Source organism: Macaca nemestrina, chromosome 7 (genome assembly GCF_043159975.1).
Source record: "Macaca nemestrina isolate mMacNem1 chromosome 7, mMacNem.hap1, whole genome shotgun sequence".
Classification (NCBI taxonomy): Eukaryota; Metazoa; Chordata; class Mammalia; order Primates; family Cercopithecidae; genus Macaca; species Macaca nemestrina.
Genome location: NC_092131.1, coordinates 160,047,120 through 160,071,802, shown reverse-complemented (window position 1 = coordinate 160,071,802; position 24,683 = coordinate 160,047,120). Strand labels below are relative to the sequence as shown.

The window sequence follows — 24,683 nt, the reverse complement described above, 5'->3', positions numbered from 1 at the left end:
GCTCATTCCTCAGGGCTCAGCTTTCAGGCTGCAATCTCAGGAAGGCCTTCTTTTCCAACCCGCAAGCCTGAATGAGGGGACCCTCCTATGCCCCCAGCCACCCTGTGTTTCTAGTGTCACAGTCGTTGTCACTCAGAGCTGCGGCCTGTTGACTCTTTTCTGTGATGGCTGGCCCCAACCCTGAAATCAGTATCATTTGAATAAATGAACACTAGCATCTGTAGGTGTGATCTTACATTGCATATTGAAAATACAGTCTAATTTTCTATAAAAATAAAATATCTCAATATTTTAGAGAGATCTGTAAAGGGTAGAGTATTTGGGACAGAAGATTGATTTTCAGGAGCCCCAGTACCTGGATGAGTGGGAGAACCACTAAATAGGACCATAGTTTTTCTGTGTGAGATTTTATGTTTTAAAAAACAGACGAACCAGGCTGCCTGTTAGTGAATGCCTTCACTTCCCTTTTCCTTAATTACTGAGTCTGGAAACTTATCAAGGGAATGAAGCAGGCCTTTGTTTCTATTCAGAATCCATTTCCCCTCTTTTTTGAAAATGAGAACATCTGCCTGCTTCCAGTTTTCCAATACTTTTCATATTCTTCACAATTTCTTAAAAGTCACCAAATACAGTTCTTTGAGCAGAACTGCAAGTTCTTTCATCCATGTGTCCGGCCAGAGATTTCCTGAGCCTCGCCTGTGGCAGGCCCTGGGAGAGTTCCTCAGTCTGTTGGTTTTATTCCCCTCTTGAACACAGCTGGGCTCCCTTCTGCCATCTCTGGGGCATTTTCTTTGAAGACAAGGAGGAAGCTGAGTAGTTCTGCTTTCTGTTAATATTGCAGCAAGAGCCCAAGGAGTGGGCCGATCACTTCCTGATTCTTGTTCTTGTTCTAATCATACCTTAAAAGGCTTTTTAATGTCCAAGGCATTTTTACCCTCTCGGCCCACTCCAGCTTCTTGATCCTTCATACCACCCATAAACCTTGTCTGCATCCTTGCACATGTACCCCTGCCCCTTTTTTCCCCTATTTAACACTATAGTTAAATATTAATATTTAAAGTTTTTAAACACAATTATGGTATCAAGCATTTTATTAAAATTTTTTTTCATACTTTGATTTTACCAACTTGAGTGTTATGAACAATGAACATGTTTATACACTGACAAGATTACTAGTGGAAACATATAGGGATTGTGGGATGGTTACTTTCACTCCCTTTTCCCTCATCTTTACTCCTTTTATTTTTTTTTTTAATTTTTGTAGAGATGGGATCTCACTATGTTGCCTAGGGTGGTCTTGAACTCCTGAGCTCAAGCAATCCACCTGCCTCAGCCTCCTAAAGTGTTAGGACTGCAGGTGTGAGCCACTGCACCTGGCCCCTCATCTTTACTCTTTAGTTCCTTTGTCCTTGGGTTCTTTTAGCTTATTTCTACTTTGTTTTCTTTCTGGCATCCATTTCTATTTTAAATTATTACACATACATACAGAAATGACTTGGCTGGTGCTAGTTGCAGAATCATGAAAATTAAATAAATCATAGGACGCTGAGTGTTGAAAGACTGAATTGTTTTGGTTTTTTATTGAGATATAATTCACATGCCAGAAAATTTATTCGTTTACAAGGTGCCCTCTGGTTTTCAGTATATTCACAAAGTTGTGCAACCAATATCATTATCCAATTTCCGAACATTTTCATCACATCAAAGAGAAACCCCATGCCCACTAACGGTCATTCTCTGTTTCGTTTGCATGTGGCTATCCAGTTGTCCTAGCACCATTTGTTGAACTATTGTTTCCCCCATTGTTCTAATAGTTTTAAAGTGGTTTCTTAGGATTCTCTACACAGAAGATCATGTCATCTGCAAAGAGTTTTACTTTTTTCTCTCAAGTCTGGGAGTCTTTTATTTCTTTTCTTGCCTTATTTCCCTGCTCTCTACCCTTTTAAAGCCTATATAGTTTCTTGAGTGACTTCTCTCTTTTTTCCTCATTAGAATAAGTTTTCTGGGGAGAGGGGACAGAGCATAGGAAGGGAGAAAGTGGAACTTTTAAAAATGTGTAGTTTGGGGCCGGGTGCGGGGGCTCACGCCTGTAATCCCAGCACTTTGGGAGGCCAAGGCAGGCGTCTTTTATTGACCAATCGCTAGAAGCAAATAACCCAGATCACCTCAGGTTGGGAGTTCAATACCAGCCTGACCAATATGGAAAAACCCCGTCTCTACTAAAAATACAAAATTAGCCGGGTGTGGTGGCCCATGCCTGTAATCCCAGCTACTCGGGAGACTGAGGCAGGAGAATCGCTTGAACCCGGGAGGGGGAGGTTGCCGTGAGCCAAGATCGTGCCATGGCACTCCAGCCTGAGCAACAAAAGCAAAGCTCTATCTCAAAAAAAAAAAAAAAAAAAAAAAAAAAGTGTAGTTCGATTTCATTTCAAATGGACTTATACTTTTTCAGTGGAAATGTCTTCCTTCACAGCACCTGGGCCCAGGGATTTTCTGGAGGAATCTTTGAAATCTGTTTTCCTCAAGTTTTGGACACAAGCCTGGCTGAGCTCCATATCCACGCTTCCTTGGCTAGTACAGAGTCTAAGATGACGTGGTCACTTTTCCCCGTGCCCATCTCCCCTCATTCTCTGGCCAATTCTTCATTGCCAGTCAAAGGTAGAAGAGCCAACAGCAATAAGAGAAGCTTCCCACCAGGTCAGCACAGGTTCTGTGTCATCAGTGACCTCTTGGAATGTGCAGGAAGCCAGGGAGATAAGAATCTATGGCTATGTAGATTAGGTACACCCTACAGCCAAGTAAGAGCTTCTAGTGCCCAGTCACGAGAAGCAAACAACCCAGACCACTAACCAGGCTCTAACTAAGGCAGGATCCAGGATGCTCAGCACCCTGGGCCAACACTTCCGCTCAAGATGAATCCACGGTTCATTTTGAGTGTCTGGGGCGATATTTAATTCCAAGTGCACAAGTCTCCAGGGTAGCTGCCCTTTCGTTTGGGGATTTCCTCCCGGGTGCTAAATCACTTCCTCCTAGCTCCAATCTGAAAAGCAATTCAGGTCTCCTGTGGCCTCACCAAGCTTCCTGCCCACACTGATTTTCTTCTAACCTCATTGGTCTACCCTGTGTACATCGCCTAACAACAAAGCCACTTAGCTCGAGGAAAGCCTCAAGAACAAATGACTTCCTACTAAGGTGATTCTTCCCTCACCCTACGGTGGCCCACAGCTCCAGCACCTACTGAGAGGTGGCCAGTTTGGATGAGGTAGCTGCCAGGCATCAAATCTCAGAACGCTTCATAAAACTGTGCTTAGCTATTCCACAAATTTCTCCAAATAATGAAACAGACAGAAGAGTGAGAATATAATGAGAGAGAAATCTGGAAAAATACAAAAGATAAATTTATGTTCCTGTGAGTTGTGTTCATCTTCCTGTGAGTTGATAATCAGGCTGGCTAGCTATCCCGTCTACGGGAGCAGAGAGAGGGCTGTATCATCTCCAGGTTGGCACAGCATCTAGCAAGTGCTCCCTGATGACAGCTGGGCACAACAAGGATCTCACAGCACAGACAAACAGGAGGAAATGCCTAGGGTGCGAGGACATGCCACCACTAAATTACAAAAATATATACCTTTCCTCTTTGCGTGTTTCAACAGTACCCCTTCCCATTCTTGTACCACTTGGCCATAACACTATTATCTCAAGTACATGAAAACTAACTGAGACCTTAAATGTGACATCTGTTTGTCATCTTTCAAGATGCCAGTTCCTGTAATACAGCTATGGTTCATTTTGAGTGTTTGGGTGACATCTTTAATTCTATTTTTATCTTATTCATAAGCACCAAATAAAGCAATTTTGAACTTACTTTCTTTGGGTCTTCCTTCACACTCAATTTAATTGTCTAGAACGTCATTTCAATACACACTATATTTGTTTTGCGGAATTCATTCGCAGTGTATCTGGAGGCCTGGATTTAACATATTTCCTGTAGTGACAGCTACTCTATTTGTAGGAACTATTTAGGTCACTGGAGTGGAGAAAAAGAGGTCGCTACTTAACAGAAATGGCATGTATCCAAATATAGATGCAGTTTTCTGAACACCTGTTGAACATCAAATGATGAAGATATTGTTACAATTTCCAAAACCTTGGACCAAAACCTTAAATGATCAGCACTTGGTTTCAACTGATACACGGCTTAAGTCAGAAAAACAAGTTCTTCTTACCAAAAAAAAATGAGTCTAAACATGCTGGTTGCTTTAGAAATAAAACAGGTGATTAACAAAGCAATCTGTTTCCGTCTAAATTATTTCCCAGCAAAAGTCACCTCTGATGAAACTATATGATTTGAACCACAAGGCATGCACAGTGATTGTGTGCTTTCAGAAACACGGTAAGCATGACAAATATTTTCAGTTGTCAAGGATGAGCGAGGAGGGGATGACCCACCTAAGAAATGGAAACTAACAAATAGTAATATGACACTCCCCCTTAGTTCCACAGGCTGGTGCGGCTGCTACACGCAGCTCACTTCCTACAGCCAGCTAAAGGCTGTGCACGAACGGAACCTGTGCACGAACGGAACGAAGGCTGCCTCTTTATCTCCTCCCCACAACACTGTGGGGTGGCACGTAAAGACCTCAAGGGAAGGGGACCAGGGCGATACCCTCTCCTGCTGCCATTCATTTGTTCAAGAAATAGTTAAACAAATGAATAGTTGAACGAACTCTCCAACTAGGACTCTGTAGCCCGTTCGGATACTCCACGCCTTTCCCCCCATTTCCATCCCTAGGAGTCACTCCCTCGTCAAGAAGATGCTGATTATGGCTCGCGCCTCTTCCCTCCCTTGGACCCTCCGGCCAGGGCGACGGGACAAGGCCAGCGGGAGCAACGCCTTCCGAACCGCAAGGAAGGAGGGCTCGGAGGGCGCAGGGCGCGGGTTCGCGGGACCCTCCAGCGCGCGGGGCCGACGAGCAGGGGCGGGGCCCAGAGCAACGGGCGCCGAGCTCCGGGAGGGGTCCCCGAGGTCGCGCCGGCCGGGAGGGGCAGCGGCGGGAGGCGGCCGACCGCGGCGCACACGTGGGGAGGGCGGAGCGGGGCGGGAGCCCGGCGAGGGGCGGCGGCGGTACCTGATGAAGGTGGTCTTGCCGGTGCTGTACTGGCCCACCAGCAGGATCATGGGCTTGTTCTCGAAGTCGGCGTCCTCCAGCGCAGGCGAGTGGAATTCGTGGAAGCGGTACGCCTCCTCCAACGGCAGCACCTTGCGCAGGTAGAGCGAGCGCAGCCCGCCCGTCACCGTCTGCACCGCGTCAACGCCGCCCGCGCGTTCGCGCCCGCCCGCCTGCCGCCCCATCCAGCTGAACATCCTGCCGCCAGTCCACGCTCGCCTGGGACCCTGCTCCGGGTTCGACCCTACCCGGCTCGCACTGAGCCGCCCTGGCCGCGCCGGCCGCCGCCCGAACCCGGCCCCGCCTTGTGCTGCCACAGCCAATCTTCGGCCGCTACGTCACGCGCGCTCGCTCACTATTCACAAGAGCTCTCTCAGGTCCTTCCTGATTGGATCTCTGCCAGGGAGGACTGAAGGCGTCAGCCAATGGAGAGGAGGTTCTTAATGAATTATTGATGACGGAGTCAGTCTGGAGGACTGGGCGGGGCGATGGTGTCTCCCCGGCCGGGTGGCACTGACCGGTCATACCCAGGGCCCCCTTCTGGTTGCCGAAGCCCCACCTCTGGCCAGGTGGCATCGGCTTCCGGGTAAATCTGAGCTGCCCAAAGCAAGCCTCCGGAGGCTGCTCCATCTGCTGGAACGTTTACTCATTCAGGCCTCTGGACGTCGATCCTGGGGATGAAAAGTTCAAAAAGTGGACAGGCAGGTTCTGTCTTCCCGGGGGCGGGTCGGTATGAGCCCATTTTACAGGCCAAGAGACCCAGGCTCATGGGCATAATTGACACAATCTTAAGGAGGGGAAGTAGACTGGAATCTATTTGAGTAGCTGTGTCTCCTACTTGTCCATGTTGCCCTCACTAAATTCTGGATCAACTAAAGGCCTTTTCCCCTTAGTTTTCATTATTTGATTTTCTGTAAAGCCGAAAATTTAGTCATTACTTTCATTATTACATTATCCTCATTATTACAACTTTATTTCCACATATTGACATGTGAGTTATTGTCACCTCCTAGCTGTTTTGTTGTTGTCGTCGTCGTTATTGTTTTTTGTTTTTGTTTTTCGGAGACGGAGTCTTGCTCTGTCACCCAGGCTGGAGTGCAGGGGCACGATCTTGGCTCACTGCAACCTCCACTTCCTGGGTTCAAGCAGTTTTCCTGTCTCAGCCTCCTGAGTAGCTGGGACTACAGGCGCTCACCACCATGCCCAGTTAATTTTTGTATTTTTAGTAGAGATGGGGTTTCACCATATTGGTAAGGCTGGTCTTGAACTCCTGACCTGGGGTGATCTGCCCACCTTGCCTCCCAAAGTGTTGAGATTACAGGCGTGAGCCACCACGCCCGGCCTCGCTGTTTCTTTTCTAGGTTAAAAGGACACTCACTTATCTAAGTTGAGATTGGGGGAAATAATCACCTTTTGTGTCCTCAACTGTAGCTTAGGAATATTTCTCAGTTGTTTTAGAGCATTTCTCAGGTGTGATCCATGGGGCCACCTGCATATATGCATTTATGACCTGGGATGCTTGTTAAAATACAGATTCCTAGTCCTCAGTCCAGACCTACTGAGTTAAAATATTGAGGAGAGATGGAGCTCAACAGATGTCCTAGGTGACTCTGATGTGGTCTAAGTCTGGGGAAACAGTGTTTCCGCTGGAAACACTGCAGTGCTTCTCCAACCTAACAGAAATGCGGATTCTGATTCGGTAGGTATGGGATGGGGCCCATGACTCCACATTTCTAAGAGGCTCTTGGGTATAGCCAATGCTACCCATCCATGGACCATACTTTGCGTATGAGAGAACAAAAGATCTGGGTTTGAATCTTGACTGTGTAAATTAATGGCTGTGTGACTTTAAATGTGATGAGTTACCTCTCTGCATTAGTTTCCTTATGAGCAAAATGGAAACTCCTTTGGGATTGTTGTGTGGGTCACATAGTTGGAGGGAATTGTATGTAACTAGGGAAGTGAAAAGAAAGCCAAGGGAAAATAAAGTTAGACATCTGCCTTGTGTCAAAATAAAACAAAGACTGAAATGTAAAAATAAAATGAAACCACTGCACTACCAGAGGAAGGTACAAGAGATTTATACAGTTTTGGGGTGGAAACGCCTTTCTAATCAACACTAAGGACAGAAATTATGAAAGAAAAGGCTGGCATATTTGACGACAAAAGTAAAAGCTTCAATGTATTTTTTTTAGAATACATAAAAACAAACTGATATAAATACAATCTTACCATATGATGCGGAAATCAGCTCCTTAGTATTTACCCAAATGAGTTGAAAACTTATATCCACAGAAAAGCCTGCACATGGATGTTTATCGCGACTTTATTCATAAGTGCCCAAAATTGGAAGCAACTAACATGTCCTTCAGTAAGTGAAAGGATAATCCATGGTACATCCAGACAATGGAATATTATTCAGCACTAAAAAGAAATGAGTTATCAAGCCATAAAAAGGCACAGAGGAAACTTAAATGCCTATTACTAAGTGAAAGAAGTCAATCTGAAAAGGCTATGTACTGTACAATTTCATCTTTATGACATTCTGGAGAAGGCAAAATTATGGAGGAAGTAAAAAGGTCAGTAGTTTCTACGTGTTAGGGAGGAGGAAGGAATGAATAGGCAGAGAACAGAGGATTTTTATGGCAGTGGCTCTGCTTTGTATGGTACTATAATGATGGATACATGTCATTAGATATTTGCCAAAACCCACAGAATGTACAACACCAAGAGTGAATGTAAGTGATAATGACTTGTGAATTTCAGATCAGTTTTAAGTTCACAGCAAAATGGAGCGTAAAGTACAGAGAGTTCCCATATACCCCCACCCTCCCCGACACACAGCCTCCTCCACTGTCAACATCCTGCACCAAGTGCACTTTCGTTACAATCAATAAACCTAACCTAAATTGACACATCATTAAATTAACTCAAAATGGAACTAGACATAAAACTAATATAAATGTAGAACTAAATGTAAAGCTTAAGATTATAAAACGTCTAGAAGAAAACATGGGAGAAAATTGTTGTGGCCTTGGGTTGGGGAAAGATTTCTTAGATGACACCAAAAGCACAATCCTTAAAGGAAAAAAAAAAAGTTGGTAAATTGGATTTCATCAAATGAGAACTTCTGACCTTTGAAAGTACTGTGAAGAGAATGAAAAGACAAGACAAGGCACCGAATATACTTGCAAATCACATATCTGATAAAGGACTTGTATCCAGAATACTTAAAAACTTCTTAAAACTTAATAGTAAAAAACCCAATTTTAAAAAATGGAAAAAAGATCTAAACAGATATTTTACAAAAGAAGATGTATGGATGGCAAATAATTACATGAAGAGATGTTCAACAATGTTGGTCATTAGGAGAATGTGAATTAAAACCACAGCAAGATACTACTACATACCTATTAGAATGTCTAAAATTAGGAAGACTGATCATGCCAATCTTGATGAGGATGTGGAGCAACTGGAACTCTTACACATTGTTGGTCAGAATGTACAATGGTACAACCACTTTGGAAAACAGTGTGGCAGTTTCTCAAAAAGTGGAACATATACTTACCACATGACCCAGCTGGGGAGGAGCAGAGGGAAGGATTAAAAAGGCACTAGAAGGTTTTGGGGCTGAAGGGTTTATTCATTACCTTGATTATGGTGATGGTTTCACCATTGTATACATATGTAAAAACTCATCAAATTATGTACATTAGATCCTCCATATCTGTGTGTTCTGTATCCATGGATTCAACCAACCACAGATGGAAAATATTTGGGGAAAAAATGGATGGTTGCATCTGTACTGAACACATACAGACCGGTTTTCCTTTTCATTATTCCCTAAGCAATACAGTGTAACAACTATTTTCTTATCATCTACATTAATAATAAGTAATCTAGGTAGGATTTAAAGTATATGGGTTCATGATGGATGGCGTTTTAAGTTTGAAACAAAGTATGTGGAGGATGTGCTTAGGCTATATGCAAATACAATACCATTTTATATAAGGAACTTGAGCGTCCATGGTTTTGGTATCCCCAGGGGTCCTGGACTCAGGGATAAATGAACTTTAAATATGTGCAGTTGATCATATGTTGATTACACCTTGATTAGTTGTTAAATATGGTCATACTTTTTGACTCAGGAATTTTTATCTTGAGGAAATTTATCCTGAGGGTATTTATACTGAGGAAATGATGAATGTAAATTTTTATCTAAGAGGACATTTGTCAGCATGGAGCTATCTATCATCATGGAGGATTAGTTAAGCAAATTATGGATTCCTATGTGGTTTAAAATTAATGATGTGGAAAAATGCTCAGAATATATTTTTAAGTGGAAAAAAGCTAGATTACAAAAGTGAATGTACATGCAGCTGCTATGGAAAACAATATGGAGGTTCTGCAACAATTTAAAAATGGAACTACTGGCCGGGTGCAGTGGCTCATGCCTGTAATCCCAGCACTTTGGAAGGACAAGGAAGATCCCTTGAGGTTAGGAATTCAAGACCAGCCTGGCCAACATGACAACCCCCCATCTCTACTAAAAATACAAAAATTAGCCGGGTGTGGTGGCGGGTGCCTGTAATCCCAGCTACTCAGGAGTCTGAGGTAGGAGAACCACTTCAACCTGGGAGGTAGGTAGAGGTTGCAATGAGCCAAGATTGTGCTACTGCACTGCAGCCTGGGTGACAGAGCAAGACTGTCTCAAACAAAACAAAACAAAACAAAACAAAACAAAACAAAAACTACCATATGATTTACCAATCCCCAATTTGGGTATATATCTAAAAGAAAAGGAGGCTCTCAAAGAGGTATTTGTCTACCCATGTTCACAGCAGCATCATTCATAATAGCCAAGAGGTGGAAGCAAGCCAGTGTCCATTGATGGATGGATGGATAAACGAAATGTAACATACACACACACACACACACACACACACACACACGCAGAGGAATATTATTCAGCCTTAAAACAGAAGTAAATTCTGGTACATGCTACACCCTGGAACACGGATGCACCTTGAGGACATTGTGCTAAGTGAAATAAGCCAGTCACAAACAGCCAAATGCTGTATGCTTCCACTCATATGAGGTTTCTAAAGTACTCAAATTCACAGAAGCAGAAAGTAGAATCGTGGTTATCAGGGGCTGGAGGGAGGAGAATGGGGAGTTGTTCAGTGGGTATAGAGTTTAGTTCTGCAAAATGATAAAGTTGTGGAGATCTGTTGTACAACAGTGTGAATATGCCTAACACTGCTGAACTATACACTTACAATTATTAAAATGGCAAATTGTGTGCGTATTTTTTACCACACTTCTTTTAAAGTGGACGTACAGGATTTTTGTACTTTTGTTTAAAGAAGTTTAAAGTATCCGAGAAAAAGATGGGAAGGAAAAAGCCCCAAATAATAATGATGTCTGAGTTTTGGACTGGTAAATGATCTTAGTTTCCTCTTTATAAGCGGTAGCATTTTTCAAATGTTACATAGTCATCATGTTCCTGTTATAAAAGCAGAAAAAATTATCAGGAAATAAAAAATGTACTGTCTTTAATCTTAAAAAAGGAAAAAAAAAAAAAGAGAAAGTCCTAAAAGCACCTGGCTCAGAGGAGGCACTGGTCCCATCTTGCTTTGCTCCCTGATTGCCTTCATGCAGCTGCAGCTTTCTTGTTTATTTATGATTTTTGTAGGCACATAGTAAGTGTGTACATTCATGGGGTAGCGGCAGCTTTCTTATTTTTGTGGGCATATAGTGGGTGTGCATATTCATGGGGCAGTGTCAGGTTTCTTTATTGTTTTTGTGGGCACATAGTAGGTGTGCATATTCATGGGGCAGCAGCAGCTTTTTATTTTATTGTTTTTGTGGGCACATAGTAGGTTTGCATATTCATGGGGCAGTGGCAGCTTTTTTTCTTATTTATTGTTTTTGTGGGCACATAGTAGGTATGCATATTCATGGGGCAGTGGCAGCTTTCTTGTGCTTGCTCTGCTCTCAGTGAAGCCGGACAGTGGTGGATCCTCCCCGCCGTAGTCATGTTGCATCTGTTTGCAAATCATGCTACTCTTTTTGGTTTTCTTTCTTCAGACTAAACAGTCCCAATTGCAGTCACTCTTTCATCTGAATCCAGTTGTTTTTCAGGTTAAATCCTATCACAGGTAGTTCTACAAGAGAATGCCATCAGTTGTTTGGAAATCTATTGTATGGGATGCATGCTTGAAATTAGGAAGCTGGTAATAATGGTCAGAAGATTTGCTCTAGATCACATTCAGTGGTTGGCTTTAAATGATGATCAAGTCCAGTGTTTTACTCTGAAAACTGGATTGCAGAGTGGTTAAAGGCCTGGGATTCTCATGCTAAGACCAGAAGTGGTGCCGTGGCCTGGTGCTCTCACATGCTGATGGCCCTTCTATGTGGCCACTCGCCCAGGTCACTGCCACTACCCAGAGGAGGGGCTTATAGGACACACAGGTGGAGATGGCTAGGAGGTACTTACAGGAAGTCTGCTAGCTGCCTATAAATTGTCCTTTCACAGCAGAACTCTGATTTTTAGGTGGGCATATTGCCACCCATGCAAAAAACAAAAACTTCCAGCCTCTGCAGTTAAGTGTGATGATGAGACCAAGTGTGGTTGGTGATACGTTAGCTGCAGGATGTGTGGGACTCCCAGGAAGTCCCTTTAAGAAGGAGTTCAATCTTTTTTTTCCTTCCTTCTGGTGGCCTGGAATATGGGTGTGATAGCTGGAGCTCCAGGGCTCACCCTGGCCCATGAAGCCAAGGACCACATAAGGGTGGATAAAGCAAAGGGCCAGAAGAAGCAGGGTCCCTGATGAATTGCAGAAATGCCTTGAACTGCCTTCCTGTGGATGTCTTTTACCTGAGTGTGTTTAAGCCACCATTTTTCAGAAATAAACATGCAATTCCTAACCAATAATCAATGTGTTACCAGAAATGGAGTCTGCCACAAGAGAACCTAAAATGTGACATGTGCTCAGTGGACAAGGGGGAAGGTCAATATTAAGGATTCAGATATTGTAGCTGGAATTTAAAATATGGCTGCATAGTTCTTGACATGCCCTCCAACCAGAGATGGGCTCATTGTCCCCTCCCCTTGAATCTGGACTGACTTGTGACTACTTCTACCAGTAGATTTCCATGGAAGTGGAGCTACGTAACTTCTGAGGCTAAGTCATAATGGGCCATGCTGCTGCCACTGTAACAGACACTCTTGGAACCCTGCATGCCATTTAAGAAGACTGACCATCCTGAGTCCATCATGCTGGGGTCACCAAGGTGCTCTGATTGACACTCCTAGCTGGGACTGCCTTTCATTTTTCTCAGACTTCCCAGCCCAGGCACCAGACACATGAGTGAAAGAGTCGTTGGATGTGGGCCCTTCAGCCTAGGCTGTTTCCAGATCCCAACCATTTGAGTCCTCCCCAGCAGTTCAGATCATCTGAGCTGTGGCCCCAAACATGGAGCAGTTATGCCCTTTTCAAATTCCTGACCCACAGAATCTGTGAGCATAATAAACTGGTGGTTATTTTATGTCGTTATACGTTGAGGGCTTTTGATGCTCAGCAGTAGAAAACTGGAACAGCTGGTGATTCCTACTATCTTAAGATAAAAGTTTAGTTCTTTTTCACAGAGAAGAAGTCCAGAAATAGGCAGTCCAGGACGAGTTTGGTCACTTTATAGTCAGCAAGAACGCAGATTCCTTTATCCTTCCTGCTGCCTGGAATGTGGACATGATGGGTGGGGCTCCAGCAGCAATATTGGACCAGATGGTAATCTTGAGGATGACAGAAGAGAGCAGAAAGGAGCTTTGGTCTCTGATAATACAGAAATAACTTTCTCTCTTGTTTAAGCCACTGTAATTTTAGATCCTCAGGTTATATGACAAAAGCATTGCGAATAGGCACAGAACTAGAATTCATGGGGAACTCGAGAGATTGGCTTGGCTAAAGCTAAAAGCTTAAGAATTTTCAAATTAGAAGCAGTAGTTGAAGTCCTGGGTATAAATGAAATTGCTTAAGGGGAGTACGGAGTGAGAAGAGGAAAGAGCTAAGGAGCCTCGAGGAATGGCAGCAGTTAAAAGAGAGACCAGAGGAGGGGCTCCCACCTTTCCAGGGGAAGAAACCCGAGACAGAAGGTGTTCAGTGAACCTGACCTCGTGCCCTCTGTGGCTGGGTTGGGAGCCCTTCCTATGCCTCTTCTGGACACAGCTAACATGCAGCTTTCTCTTCATATCACAAGGGCTCTGTTTTACATGTGGGCCTCCCCCATGGGACCAGAAGGAACCTCCTTAAAGTTTGGGATCAATTGTTAATTCTTCTTATGGCCCCAGTGCCTACAACAGTGACTGGCATGTAATGGGCAGGCAGTAGTTATTTGCAAGCTGAACTGAATTGAACTGCTTTGGCAAGGAAGTCCTGGGAAGGGAAGGTTTCCAGAAGGAGGGAGTGGTCTGCGGTGCAAACACTGAGAACAATCAAGTCAGATAAGGACTGTACAGGACTGGTGGGTTTGGCTCAGTGCATCTGGCAATGAGGAGGCCATTGGTGACCTTGGGAAGTGTTTTCGTGGGGAGGCAGCAGGGACAGGGTAACTGGCGTGTGGGAGCGGGTAGGGTACTGGCTGCTCTTTTGGGAAGAAAGAGCGGAGACAAGGAGGGAGGGGTTTCATTTATTTTGTCAATTTCATCATCTTCATCATAGGCAGAGAGCAGGGAACCGGGGAGGAAGCCTCCCCTGACTTCGGCAGGACGCCGTGCGCTTGCCCTGTCAGAGTTGATGACACTTTAGTCATTTCCGTAGCCAACTCATCATTTAACTTCTCATGTATGCATAACAATCTTTTCATGGTTTTCTCCCGAACCGGAATGTAAGTTCTTGGAAAGCAGAGACTGTTTACAGCTTGCTGTGCACAAAATAGGTGCATTGTTGGTGTTAATTGCCTCTGCTTCCTCTCAAGCAATGTTTCCTGAAATATACCTGAGCTTGGAACAGGATGGATCTGTACGAGCTGGTGCCCCACTAGTTGTTGACATGGCTTCATGAAAATGGAGGAGCACCTCACCACAAGAAGAGAACCTTGCAGTAGGAAACAAAGCTGCATGAGAAGAGGTGGGATGGGATGGAAATGGCCTACTCACTCCCCCAGGAGTGGAGAGGAGGAAGCCTGGAGGGATGAGGGCAGGGTTATGCATATTTTGCAGCATCAGATAATGAAAGCAGATGAGTCAGCAGCATTCACCCATGTGGCCATTTTATTCCATGCACAAATAATATGATGATTTTATGAACCTCATTTCACAAACTTTTGATGAATCCAAGGCGTGGCTGCCTTCACCTTACAATAAGCAAGTCCTGTCTGTTGCTTGGCTCACTCTTTGGTACTTGAAGGAGAGTCTGTTACAGTCAGAAAGAAAAGATGTCAAAGTGGAGGCAGCCAGTTGCTCTGGTGGAGGGGAGGGCTGGTGTCCCAGGTTAGCATTTCCTGGGTGGGGACCAGTTTTGCAGGTCCAGAGCTCAGTTTATCAGTGGCTCAAGGGAGCACTGATTCATACTTTCCAAGCTCATGGGAGGGAGTGGCATAAATCCATGCCTCTCAAACTTTAGTACGCATAGGAATCACGGGGGGCATGGGGGTGGGAATCTCCTGAAAACGCAGCTTCTGATTTAGTACAGCTGGGCTGAGGTCTGAGCTTCCACATTTCCAACCAGCTCCCCACTGCACTTTGAGTAGCAAGGATGTACATCGGAGGCCAATTTTTCTAAACTTTTGGTACCTGTCACCACTGGTTTCCTCACAACCCAAAGACTGCTTAGGGAGTGTGGTGGCCCAGAAAGGGGACTCCGCCTTCCAGGGTTGCTGGGCTTCCTGCAGACCTCCTGTCTTTCTGCCTTTCTGCTTTCACCTTCTATCAGCCCGAGCCTGTCCATGGCTCCGGTTATGCATTTCCCTGGTTACGTTCCCAGTCTGAAGGGAGACCTGCTGACTTTGGGCTTCTCTGTGTCCCACAGTTTTCCCAGAGATTCATTAGGAAGCAGTCTTCAAGGATGGGCTTCTTCCTCTGAGGACTAACCTAGTCCTTTTTGACTAATGCTTCCTAGTTTCAGTCTCTCTGGGTGACTCTCCAAGGTTGAATCACTGGCCATGGTGTTGACATGACAGATAAAAGGAATTACTTTTAGAAATAAGTAATCCCGTCTGGCAGCCAGAGAGATGGGCGGTAAGAGGCTGAGAGACAGTCTTGGAGCAGGGTCGTCAGTGGCACCGACAGCTGGAGTGGGCAGTGCTGGATGCATCACCCGCCTGGCACCCAACCTCATTTACCTGCAGCCTGCCTGACCTTGCCGAACTCCATCCCAGATCCTCATTTGGTGAACCTGGACTGTAGACTTGGGCTTTGCCTGGCATTTCTTTGGAGTTGGATGCTTGGGCATGGCTGCCTGGTCATGATCACACGGATCACCAGCCCTGGAGCTCTGAGTAGCTGGAGAGAGCCACTGAAACCGGCCACCTATTTGGGTTTGTTGTGGCAGAGACTGGTTTATCTCTAGGGCTCCATCCAGATCTTCTAGTGTTTCCTATTAATACCCCGATTCATAAAAATAAAAATCACGAAATATAATTGCCTATAAAAATAATGAGACTAGGGCCAGGCGCGGTGGCTCATGCCTGTAATCCCAGCACTGTGGGAGGCCGAGGCGGGTGAATCATCTGAGGTCAGGAGTTCGAGACCAGCCTGGCCAACATGGCAAAACCCTGTCTCTACTAAAAATACCAAAAATTAGCTGGGTGTGGTGGCAGGTGCTTGTAATCCTGGCTACTTGGGAGGCTGAGGCAGGAGAATTGCTTGAACCCAGGAGGCAGAGGTTGCAGTGAGCCAAGATCGTGCCATTGCACTCCAGCCTGGGCAACAGAGCGAGACTCCGTCTAAAAAAAACCAAAAATCACAAGACTAGAACCGCCTTAAATTTTAGAGTGTTTTTCCAGGGAAATGCAGAGTGCCCTCAGGTCCTCCTGTGCATTTCTCTAGGCCTGCCACATGAGGTGGGGGGCAAAGAGAGGAGGGCTGCTGGCCCTGGGCTCTGCCTCTGAGTCGAGGTTTCTGGGGGCCCAGCCTCTTCCTCAGGCTTTTCCTCTCCACAGACGTGTAGGAGCCTGTGGCTATGAGACCACCTTCTCTATAGGGAAACACCTAGAGAAACTCTAGTGGGTCTAAAACCCCAACAGGGATCCTCTCTCTGTCTCTCTCTCTCTCTCTCTCTCTGGGACTTTCTTAACTTTTAAACATTTTTATTTTTCATTAGAAAGCCCAGGCCAACCTGCTCACACCCATTGCCAGAGAGCAGAGCTGGCTGCGTAGTAACCTGGTCAGCCCTGATGGGTCCTGTGCCTCTGGCGGTAGAAGCTGACACAGAATAGGGGAGACTCCCTGGGGCCTAGGAGGGACACTGGCCCTTCAGGCGCTTCTTCTTCTCCACTGCGAGCCGCAGAGCCTGGAGGAGAGTGTCCTTATTATTCAGGATGTTGTACTCGGAGAGTTTCACCAGCTTGTCGAAGGTGGCCTCTGTGTACGTCAGCTCCTTGGTGGCATACGGAGTTTTGGGACCATAAATGTCCACCTGGCCCTGCTCCAGCTCCTCAGGGCTTCGCTCTACACCTGCGGGCAGCAGGAGGACTTGTTATAGACTCTGTCATGTTAGGTTGGAATGACTTGTTGCCACATCTCTCCCCAAGGCCCACTAACCTGCACTCACGGACACACACACCTGCATGAAAATGTGTACACACGCACACCCTCCACACACACCTGCACACCAGCAAGCTCCTCAGGGCAGGGTACGGGCTTGCCCACTGGAGGATTGCCCTAGCACCAAGCACAGTACTGGGCACATGGCTGAATGTCAGAAAATGTAGAAAGACTGACAGAAGAGGGGATGACATTACCAGCCCATGGGGGTGAGGGAAGGGGAGGGGCCCTTCTTTGTGAAAGCCAAAATTGGCTCAGGCTGGAGCTGAGCCAAGCTTCCCCGTTAGTGCTCTTAGCAGACTCTACAGATCTAAAGGCACTCCCGGGCCAAGGGCAGTGGGTGCTGGGAACTGAGTGCAGAGGCAGCTCACCTGGTGCCTTGTATTTTTGGAAAGTGTCATTGATGAGTGGGAAGAAAGTCACGATGGGGGCATCGGGTTCCTGGGGGTTCTCCATCAGGTAGCATTCCTTGAGATTTTCATTCTCATCTGGCAGCTCGTATTTGGGGAAGGGGATGTTCTGCACAGTGCAGTACTCACAAGTTTGTTTCAGGGGCTGGAATAGCACAGAGGGTGTGTTTGAGCATTAGGAGGAGTGGGAGTGGAGAAGCAGCACAGAGTTCTTAGCCCCAGCTTCCTGATTGCCCCAGCTCACAACTCAGTTCCCCAGCTGCTTTGCCAGTGTGTGGTATTTTGAGACTAAAGCCAGGTCAGGACAAAAGGCCCGAGGTAGTAGGTTGACGCGCCTCCAGCTGCAAGCTGCTTCCCCAGGTAAAATGGACAGAAGCCCTTTCGATGGTGTTCCCATCCAAACACAGACTTGGGTGGATGTGATGTGTAGCCTGGAAGGGCAACTGGAACCAGGCCATACACAGCCAGAGCTACCCAGGCCCCTGTGGGATGTGCATGGGCTTTGGAGCTGACAGTAGTACAGGGCTAGAAAAGACTCTGCAAGGGCATCTCTGAAAGCATGATGTCGCAGGAAGAGTACTGCCTTAGAGTGTCAGAACCCCTCAGTTCTGCCCCTCGTTCCTCTGCTCACTAGCTGTGCGATCTTAAGCAAGTCTCTCTGTGCCTCGGTTTCCTCATCCGTAACATGAGAAATGATAGCAGTTGTGCCATCTCCCTCTGAGAGCTGGTGTAAGGGCCAAACGAGATCACACGTAGGAAACTGCACTGTTACCCATTTACAAACTTAGATTGTTTCCACTGTTGTCCTGTTGGTCTGTCTACACTTTCCTTCCCCTGGCTTCAGGGTAGGACTGTATACACATAGAACTTTCCAAAGTAAGTAAAAATAAATAAAAACCTCTGGTCCTGACAACTGCCCTCCTCTCCCCGCCACTGTTCCATCCCACCTGAGAGCACTTGAGTGTAATTCATGGAGGGTCATATACCCTGGGGGAGGGGAGACTGTGATCATTTTGAAAATAGGATATTACAAGCTGTTGAATGGAATGGGCTCTACTAAGGTTATTTTTAAGAACTCATTTTTTGTAGCTGAAGAATTGCCAAATATGGCAAATGCTCCAAGGCAAGAGTAAAATTCAAATTTGCTAAGTCAATGTGGGCCCCGCGGTGTGTGAGAGCCAGCTGGCTGCCCATGAGGTCTGGGTGTCTGGCTGCCCATCATGACTGCTGCTTGGATTTCTCTGATGCTGTCTGGGGGTTGTCGAGAGCGTGCCTCTTCCCAGCTCACAGCGAGTGAGGCTGCTGACGGCGGGGCCCATCTCAGGAGAGGCTGCAGCCTGTGCTCAGGATGGAGGCTGCACACTTGCCTTTGTCTGGGACCCAGCACAGTAGTTGAGGTGGATGATGAGGTCGACTTTTCGCTCTGGCCTGAGGAGGGGCGGGTAGCTGGAGTTGACAAAGAACGCAGTGTCCAGCAGGCACAGGTGGTTTGCGGACTCGGTCAGCTGGTTTGGGAAACCATCCAGCACTGTGTCTGAAAGCCAAGCCTTCCCGTTACCGACACACCTGGTGCCCTGACCTCAGCCAATGGACAGAGGCACCTCGGGGGACGGAGCGCCCTGTCTGGAGCGTCCTTCGCTTCAGCCTGACCAGGATGCCCACTGAGTTCCAGTACCCTCTGGGTGGGCTGAGGAAGAATAGCGCTATCTTGGGCTTTTAGCTAGTCTTTTATGGGATGTTCATACTTGTGGAGTATGAGGGGCTTAAGACCACCCACAAATAGTGTAAACCCTGGGCCCTGAGTCAGCTGTCGCATTGGTCCCAGATGGTGAGGATGAGGCTTAACAGGTCAGGCTCAAGCAGCCATTTGCAGGCCATGGCCAATTAAAATACTGAAGAAGGTGAAGGTCAATGTCTTAGAGCCTCAGCAGCAGAGGAGGCAGCACTGAGCTGATGCTTCAGGACCACAGTTCAAGGCCTGGCTCTGCTGCTTACCACTTGGGTTCCTGAGCTGGGCCATCCTGCCCAGTTCCAAGGGGGCACCACTCACTGTATCTTTATTTATTTATTTATTTTGAGACAGGGTCTTGCTCTATTGCCCAGGCTGGAGTGCACAGGCGTGATCATGGTTCATTGCAGCCTTGACCTCCTAGGCTCAAATGATCCTTCCGTCTCAGTGCCCAAGTAGCTGGGACTACAGGTGCTCATCACCACGCCCAGCTAATTAAAAACAATTTCTTTTTAAGAGATGGGGTCTCACCACATTGCCCAGGCTGGTCTCAAACTCCTGAACTCAAGAGATTCTCCAGCCTTGGCCTCCCAAAGTGCTGGGGTTACAGGTATGAGTCACTGTGCCTGGCACCACTCATGTTAAAGGGCACCCCCAGAGCACAACTGTAGAAAGGTAGACCCCCTGTTTCCCCATCTATAACATGGGGCCAACTTCTACCTGCTAGGACTGTTGTACAGATTCTGTATAGAATTGCTGTACAGATGCCGTGAGTTAAGTACCCACACCACTCCCTGCTGCCAGACCCGTACAGTGTTCAAGGCAACACCACCAAATGTGGAAAACACCGTGGGGAGAGGGCTGCCTGGCCCAGTGAACACAGCCAGAGAAGTTTGCTTATTCTTTCTGCATGGCAGCCTTGACATCCACATCTTCCTCCTCCATATGGAGGCAGGCCTCAAGGAGTAGCCAGGAAGGGTTACCTTTCCATCTAGAGAACTGGCCATTCTGGAGGTAGTTGGTGTGCAGCTGCAGCCCGGACAGGAAGTTGTGAAACTCAGACACGAAGGACCGGTGGGTAAGGATTTCTCGGAAAGAATTGGACAGCCATGACCCTGGGATCACTACCGTGGTCTCCAGGATGTTAGCATCACATTTGGGGATTTCGGGCAGGATTGGCTCATCTTCTGCAGGGACGAGGGAGGGATGAAGGGCAGGTCATGAGAGGTGGGGTCCCCAGTTTGCCCACATGAAGCCCCTACATGGTTGCCTGGCACCCAGGAGTGAGCACTGTAAAAGCAGCTCATACCTTCCTTGCTGGGCTCTCAAGGCCCTGGCACTGGGGTTAGGAGGACCCAGGTGAGAGACATTGAGAAAGCGGGGAGGCAATAGAGAGGGAGAGGGAGCGAGACAGGTAAGAAGGGTCCTGGAGAGGACAAAGAGTTTCAAAGAGCAACCCGTGACTGCCATAAATCCTACGCTCCTCACTTCTCCTGGGTGCTGGGAGCCTTGCTTCCGGGCCTTGGCACAGGCATCACTCACCTACAGTCACCCTCCCCTCCAGGCAGGGAAGACACTGTAGCCCCAGCTGCCTTCCTGTGTCTTAGGCCATAGGGGACGATGCGGAAACATGTGGCAGGGGACCTCGTCCTCGGTTCATGATCCACACCCTGCCCCCCATCACCCAGCCATGAGGGAAAGCCGAGGGCCCCCCATCACCCAGCCATGAGGGAAAGCCGGGGGCCACCCATCACCCAGCCATGAGGGAAAGCCGGGGGCCACCCACCGATGTCCTGCACTTTCTCCCTTGTCCACCTGTGGAAAAACTCTTCTGAGGTGTGTGACAGGTTCCAGGCATCCAGCAGGTTCAGGGAGAAGATGCTGCTCCACAGGCCTGGGAGCCAGGGCCAGCATGAGCAGCTTTACCCCGCAGCCCCAGACCCCACAGACACTGATACTTGATTCCCCCACTCCCCGCCGGCCCCCCACAAGCCTGGCCGCTCCGCAGGTGGGACGGACTTCCACGTGCCTCTCCCCTTCCCCGTGCAGCTCAACACAGTGACTGAGAGTCTCAGCCTTCAGCTCTTCCCTTCCCTCCCCTCACTGCCCCAGCAGGGATTTAATGCTGGCAAGTGAGTGAGAAGCCAGAGTTCAGAATTTGAGCCCAAGTGTTTTGACTACAGTTTTGTAAACCACATGCTCAACGGCATAAGTGTTCAGGGGAAGGAGAGGCCACTGTGGGCTGGGGGCTTCTGGGGGAAGAAGTGATGGGACTGAAGTGGATCTTCCGGGATGGGTTGCTTTGGGATAGACGGAAGGGGAGGGCACAGACAACTAATTTAAATAAGGGCATGTTCAGGCTGTGAATGTGGGTCTGTTTCTGAAGAAGCCCTTTGACAGGCACAGCTAAGACTCTGAAGGGAAGAACTTGAGTGGGTCCTGCATTAGGTGGGCCCGGCTCCTGAAGGACCGAGGCTCTTAGGGTGGGAGGCTGGGCCAGGCTTCCCTGGTGACCCTGCCCCTTACCCTGTGGTCTCCCTGGACCCTCGGGTCCCAGGTCTGGGTTGGCCCCTGGAAGTAGGCATGCTGCTGCCTGAAGCCAGATGGGGAGTGGATGGGAGTTACAGAAGCTTCCGTCTGAGTCTGCTATTCCCAGTGTGGTGCTGAGCAGACAGCAGGGAGACTGCTGGAGACCAGGAAATTGGGAGAGGCCCCCGACCAACTCTGGTTCCCAGTGACATGGGACCTCTCCTAGGATGAGGCAATGCTGGCGAGTGCGCCGAGTGTCACATAATCAGGGGCCAACCCAGGGCGGCCCAGCGCTGAGGCAGCAGCCCCCTGTCATTCCGCCAATTCCAAGGCAGTCACCTAGCATGTAGCAGATTCGAGACTCCGGGATCCTCTTCACCAGCCGCCCCATGAAGAACTCGGAGCCGAAGAGCTCAGAGGGGATGAAGGCCCCATACTTCTGCAGACCCACCTCGTAGGGGGAGAACTCGAACCACTCTGCACATGAAGCAGCAGGACAGGGGGTCAGTCTCAGGCCAGGGAGCTGTCCACACAGCCAGGCCCCCCTCCTGCCTGCAGGCACTGGCTGCGGCCTTGGGAAGCCTGGGACAGGGAGACCACAGTTCCCCCAAAGGACACATGGGGGCACCCTTGGCTGGCTTCTGCTGGCATGGCAAGGCTCAGCTTGGCAAGGGGGATGGCTCACTTGCACCTCAGAGCCTGTTGAATGGGACAAAAACTGACCCTGAAGCAGGGCAGGTCTCTCGAGTCTCTCCCTCTGGGCAGCTTAGAAATATCTTCCTTTCACAACCTTTGTCTTCCCCAGTCCCATCAAATACATGCCCAGGGAAGCTGCAGACGGTGCCTGTCGGCCTCACCCTTGCAGCAGGGCAGATTGAGATAGCAAAGGTGATTTCTCCAGCTGTGTGCACAGTCTGGATGTAAAGATTGACAAAGATGGATGGGATTGGGGGACCTGGAGGTGATGGGTGCTTTTGCCCACCAAGAAGGGACCCCCCCCCCGACACTTGTAAATCACCAGCCACTGGTGTTACCTCTGAAGTCCTGGTTGCTTACATCATCCTTGACATTGATGGTGAGGTAGATGGGCAGGGGGTTCTGGCCACAGCTCAAAGCAGCACGCTGATCTGACAGTTTGCATTCATTTCTCTGTGAGGAAACAAAATGGTTAAAGAGAAGCAACAGCCCAGGGTGTGAGGGAGGCAGTGCAGAATGAGAGGACAACCTGGACCCCTGCAGCCACTTCCTAGCTCCTGAGCTCACCAGGACGCTGTACCGGCCCCAGCTGACACCAGCCAAATCACTCTGAAAAGGCACCCATGGCATAGGAACCACCTTCTTGGGCTGCCCACCACTAGACAGGGGCCGGGACTGGATCCGCAGTTTAGGACAGTCCCTCAGAGTCCCAGGGTCTTGGTCTCCGGGGTGAGCCGATAAAGAGGAAGGGGTGGGAGAGGTTAGCACTGCCCATCTTCTGCCCCATCATCTTCCCTCTGCTAGAACTGGAGCAGCTCCATTTTTAGCAGCTCCATTTTCTTTTTCAACCAGCTTGGCATGTTGAGCTCCCTCAATTGAGGGGTAAAAACTTGGGTGAAAAAGAAGTTTCCCTTCCTCTGCTCCCCTCCTCTCCCTTTCTTTTTTTTCTTTTTTTCTTTTTTTAACAAAAGACTTAGGACTTGAGCACTAGACAGTGGCTGAGGTCCCTCTAATCCCCAGAGTGGGAAGCCTTGCTGATCAGCCTGGGCCACAGGCCGCCTCCCAAAGTGAGTCAGCCACTGCAGACGAGGTGGAATCCAGGTCTTAGAGGCCCAGGCTCTGACCCCAGGCCAAGCAGCTGACTTCTGGGTGACCAACCCTGGTCACCCAAGTGTGTGAAGGCTACAGAACCCGTATGGAATGGCAAACACATGCATATGCCCAATGACATGTGGGTCTCCTTTGAAAGCAAACAGGGTCATCACTGGGCCCAGAGATCTGGGCATCACAGAGCTGACTGTCCCGGAAGTAAAGCTGCAGGCTCAGAGAAGAGCCGGTCCACATTCTTTGTCAAGGGGCCCCACGGGAAAGGGGCTCCTGTCCTGGCCAGAATGCTGAGACTCCTGATGTCGGAAGACTCGGTGCTTCCTCCTCATCATATGCGGCACTCACGATTGTTACAATATTGTTGAAAATGTTAACTAGCACTTATTGATGTAATTCCCACTTAAGGAATAGTAGAGAGCAGGGCCTGAATTTCAACCCCATCCTGCCTGAATCCCAAAGCCGACGCCCTTGGCCTCTGCCTGCTCTGCTTCATAGGGAGGACAGGTTAGGTGGTGGGTTGTAACAGGGGCAGGGTGGGTGGGATCCGTCAGAAGTGGCGGGTGCCTCGGCTTGGAAGCCATGTCCAATTCCTTTCTGGATCCCCATTTGCCAGCACAGTTCCTGGCACGCAGGAGGTACTCAAGTAATTTAATTGAAGGAATGAGGGAAGATTGAAGATGAAGGTCCAGTCATTCTCAGTTGCTCAAACTGTCTGGCTTTCTGGAAGATGGGACCTACTAGTATAAAAAATAATTGCTGCAATAATTTTCTAGCAAGTTCTCATTTGAATTCAGAACTCTGCAGACACCTTTGGAGTGGAACAGAGAAACATGGGCCTGGATAGAGGTTAGGTGGGAAGCTCTGCTTTGGGGCCAAGCAACAGCAAAAGTTGGTTCATATTGGCTTGTGCAGCCTAAAGGGCACAGGTGTCAGCTGAGCCTACCCGGATGTCCAGGATCACAACACCCCTTGGGGATCCCTCTGCTCTGCCAATTGTCCAGGAAAAGGACCAGCCTGGTTGGGTCACAGTTCTCACAGCAGCAGCCACCCAAGACAGGCTGGTCCTCTTCTTGGGCACGTATTAGTCAGATCACTGGATCTCAGAATAGGAAGGAACCTCATTGGGCCCATTGGTGGCTGCGAGAATGAGCCCCGCAGACCTCTAACTGCAGAGAGTGTTACTGACTAAGGACCCCAGCTGCTGTGCTCTGAAATCCACAGCTGAGTCTGTGCTGAGGCTGCACTTCCTGTGACTGAGTGGCGCAGGGATACTGAGGCTG

General features: G+C 48.1%; 2 protein-coding genes and 1 long non-coding RNA gene across 3 annotated transcripts in view; 1 reads left to right on the top strand and 2 right to left on the bottom strand.

Moving 5' to 3' along the window:
* Positions 1 to 6,107, bottom strand: part of LOC105491775 (EH domain containing 4) — a 74,512-nt gene extending 68,405 nt beyond the window's left edge. The window contains exon 1 of the mRNA XM_011758445.3: positions 5,130 to 6,107. Coding sequence (XP_011756747.1) covers positions 5,130 to 5,365 — 236 coding nt within the window. The 5' untranslated portion in view covers positions 5,366 to 6,107. The remainder of the gene's footprint in view (positions 1 to 5,129) is intronic.
* Positions 6,108 to 6,820: 713 nt separating this feature from the next.
* LOC105491783 (uncharacterized) lies at positions 6,821 to 12,719 on the top strand. The gene is made up of 2 exons (XR_003020298.2): positions 6,821 to 6,867; positions 12,321 to 12,719. It is a non-coding gene; the product is annotated as an uncharacterized lncRNA (long non-coding RNA).
* Positions 12,720 to 16,160: 3,441 nt separating this feature from the next.
* LOC105491749 (phospholipase A2 group IVE) overlaps positions 16,161 to 24,683 on the bottom strand; it is a 62,490-nt gene continuing 53,967 nt past the window's right edge. Inside the window, exons 14-20 of the mRNA XM_011758418.2 lie at positions 22,635 to 22,749; positions 21,940 to 22,077; positions 20,858 to 20,965; positions 20,055 to 20,258; positions 18,710 to 18,876; positions 17,304 to 17,487; positions 16,161 to 16,842 (exon numbers count right to left, since the gene is read on the bottom strand). Of these exons, the coding sequence (XP_011756720.2) occupies positions 16,622 to 16,842; positions 17,304 to 17,487; positions 18,710 to 18,876; positions 20,055 to 20,258; positions 20,858 to 20,965; positions 21,940 to 22,077; positions 22,635 to 22,749 (1,137 nt within the window). The 3' untranslated portion in view covers positions 16,161 to 16,621. The remainder of the gene's footprint in view (positions 16,843 to 17,303; positions 17,488 to 18,709; positions 18,877 to 20,054; positions 20,259 to 20,857; positions 20,966 to 21,939; positions 22,078 to 22,634; positions 22,750 to 24,683) is intronic.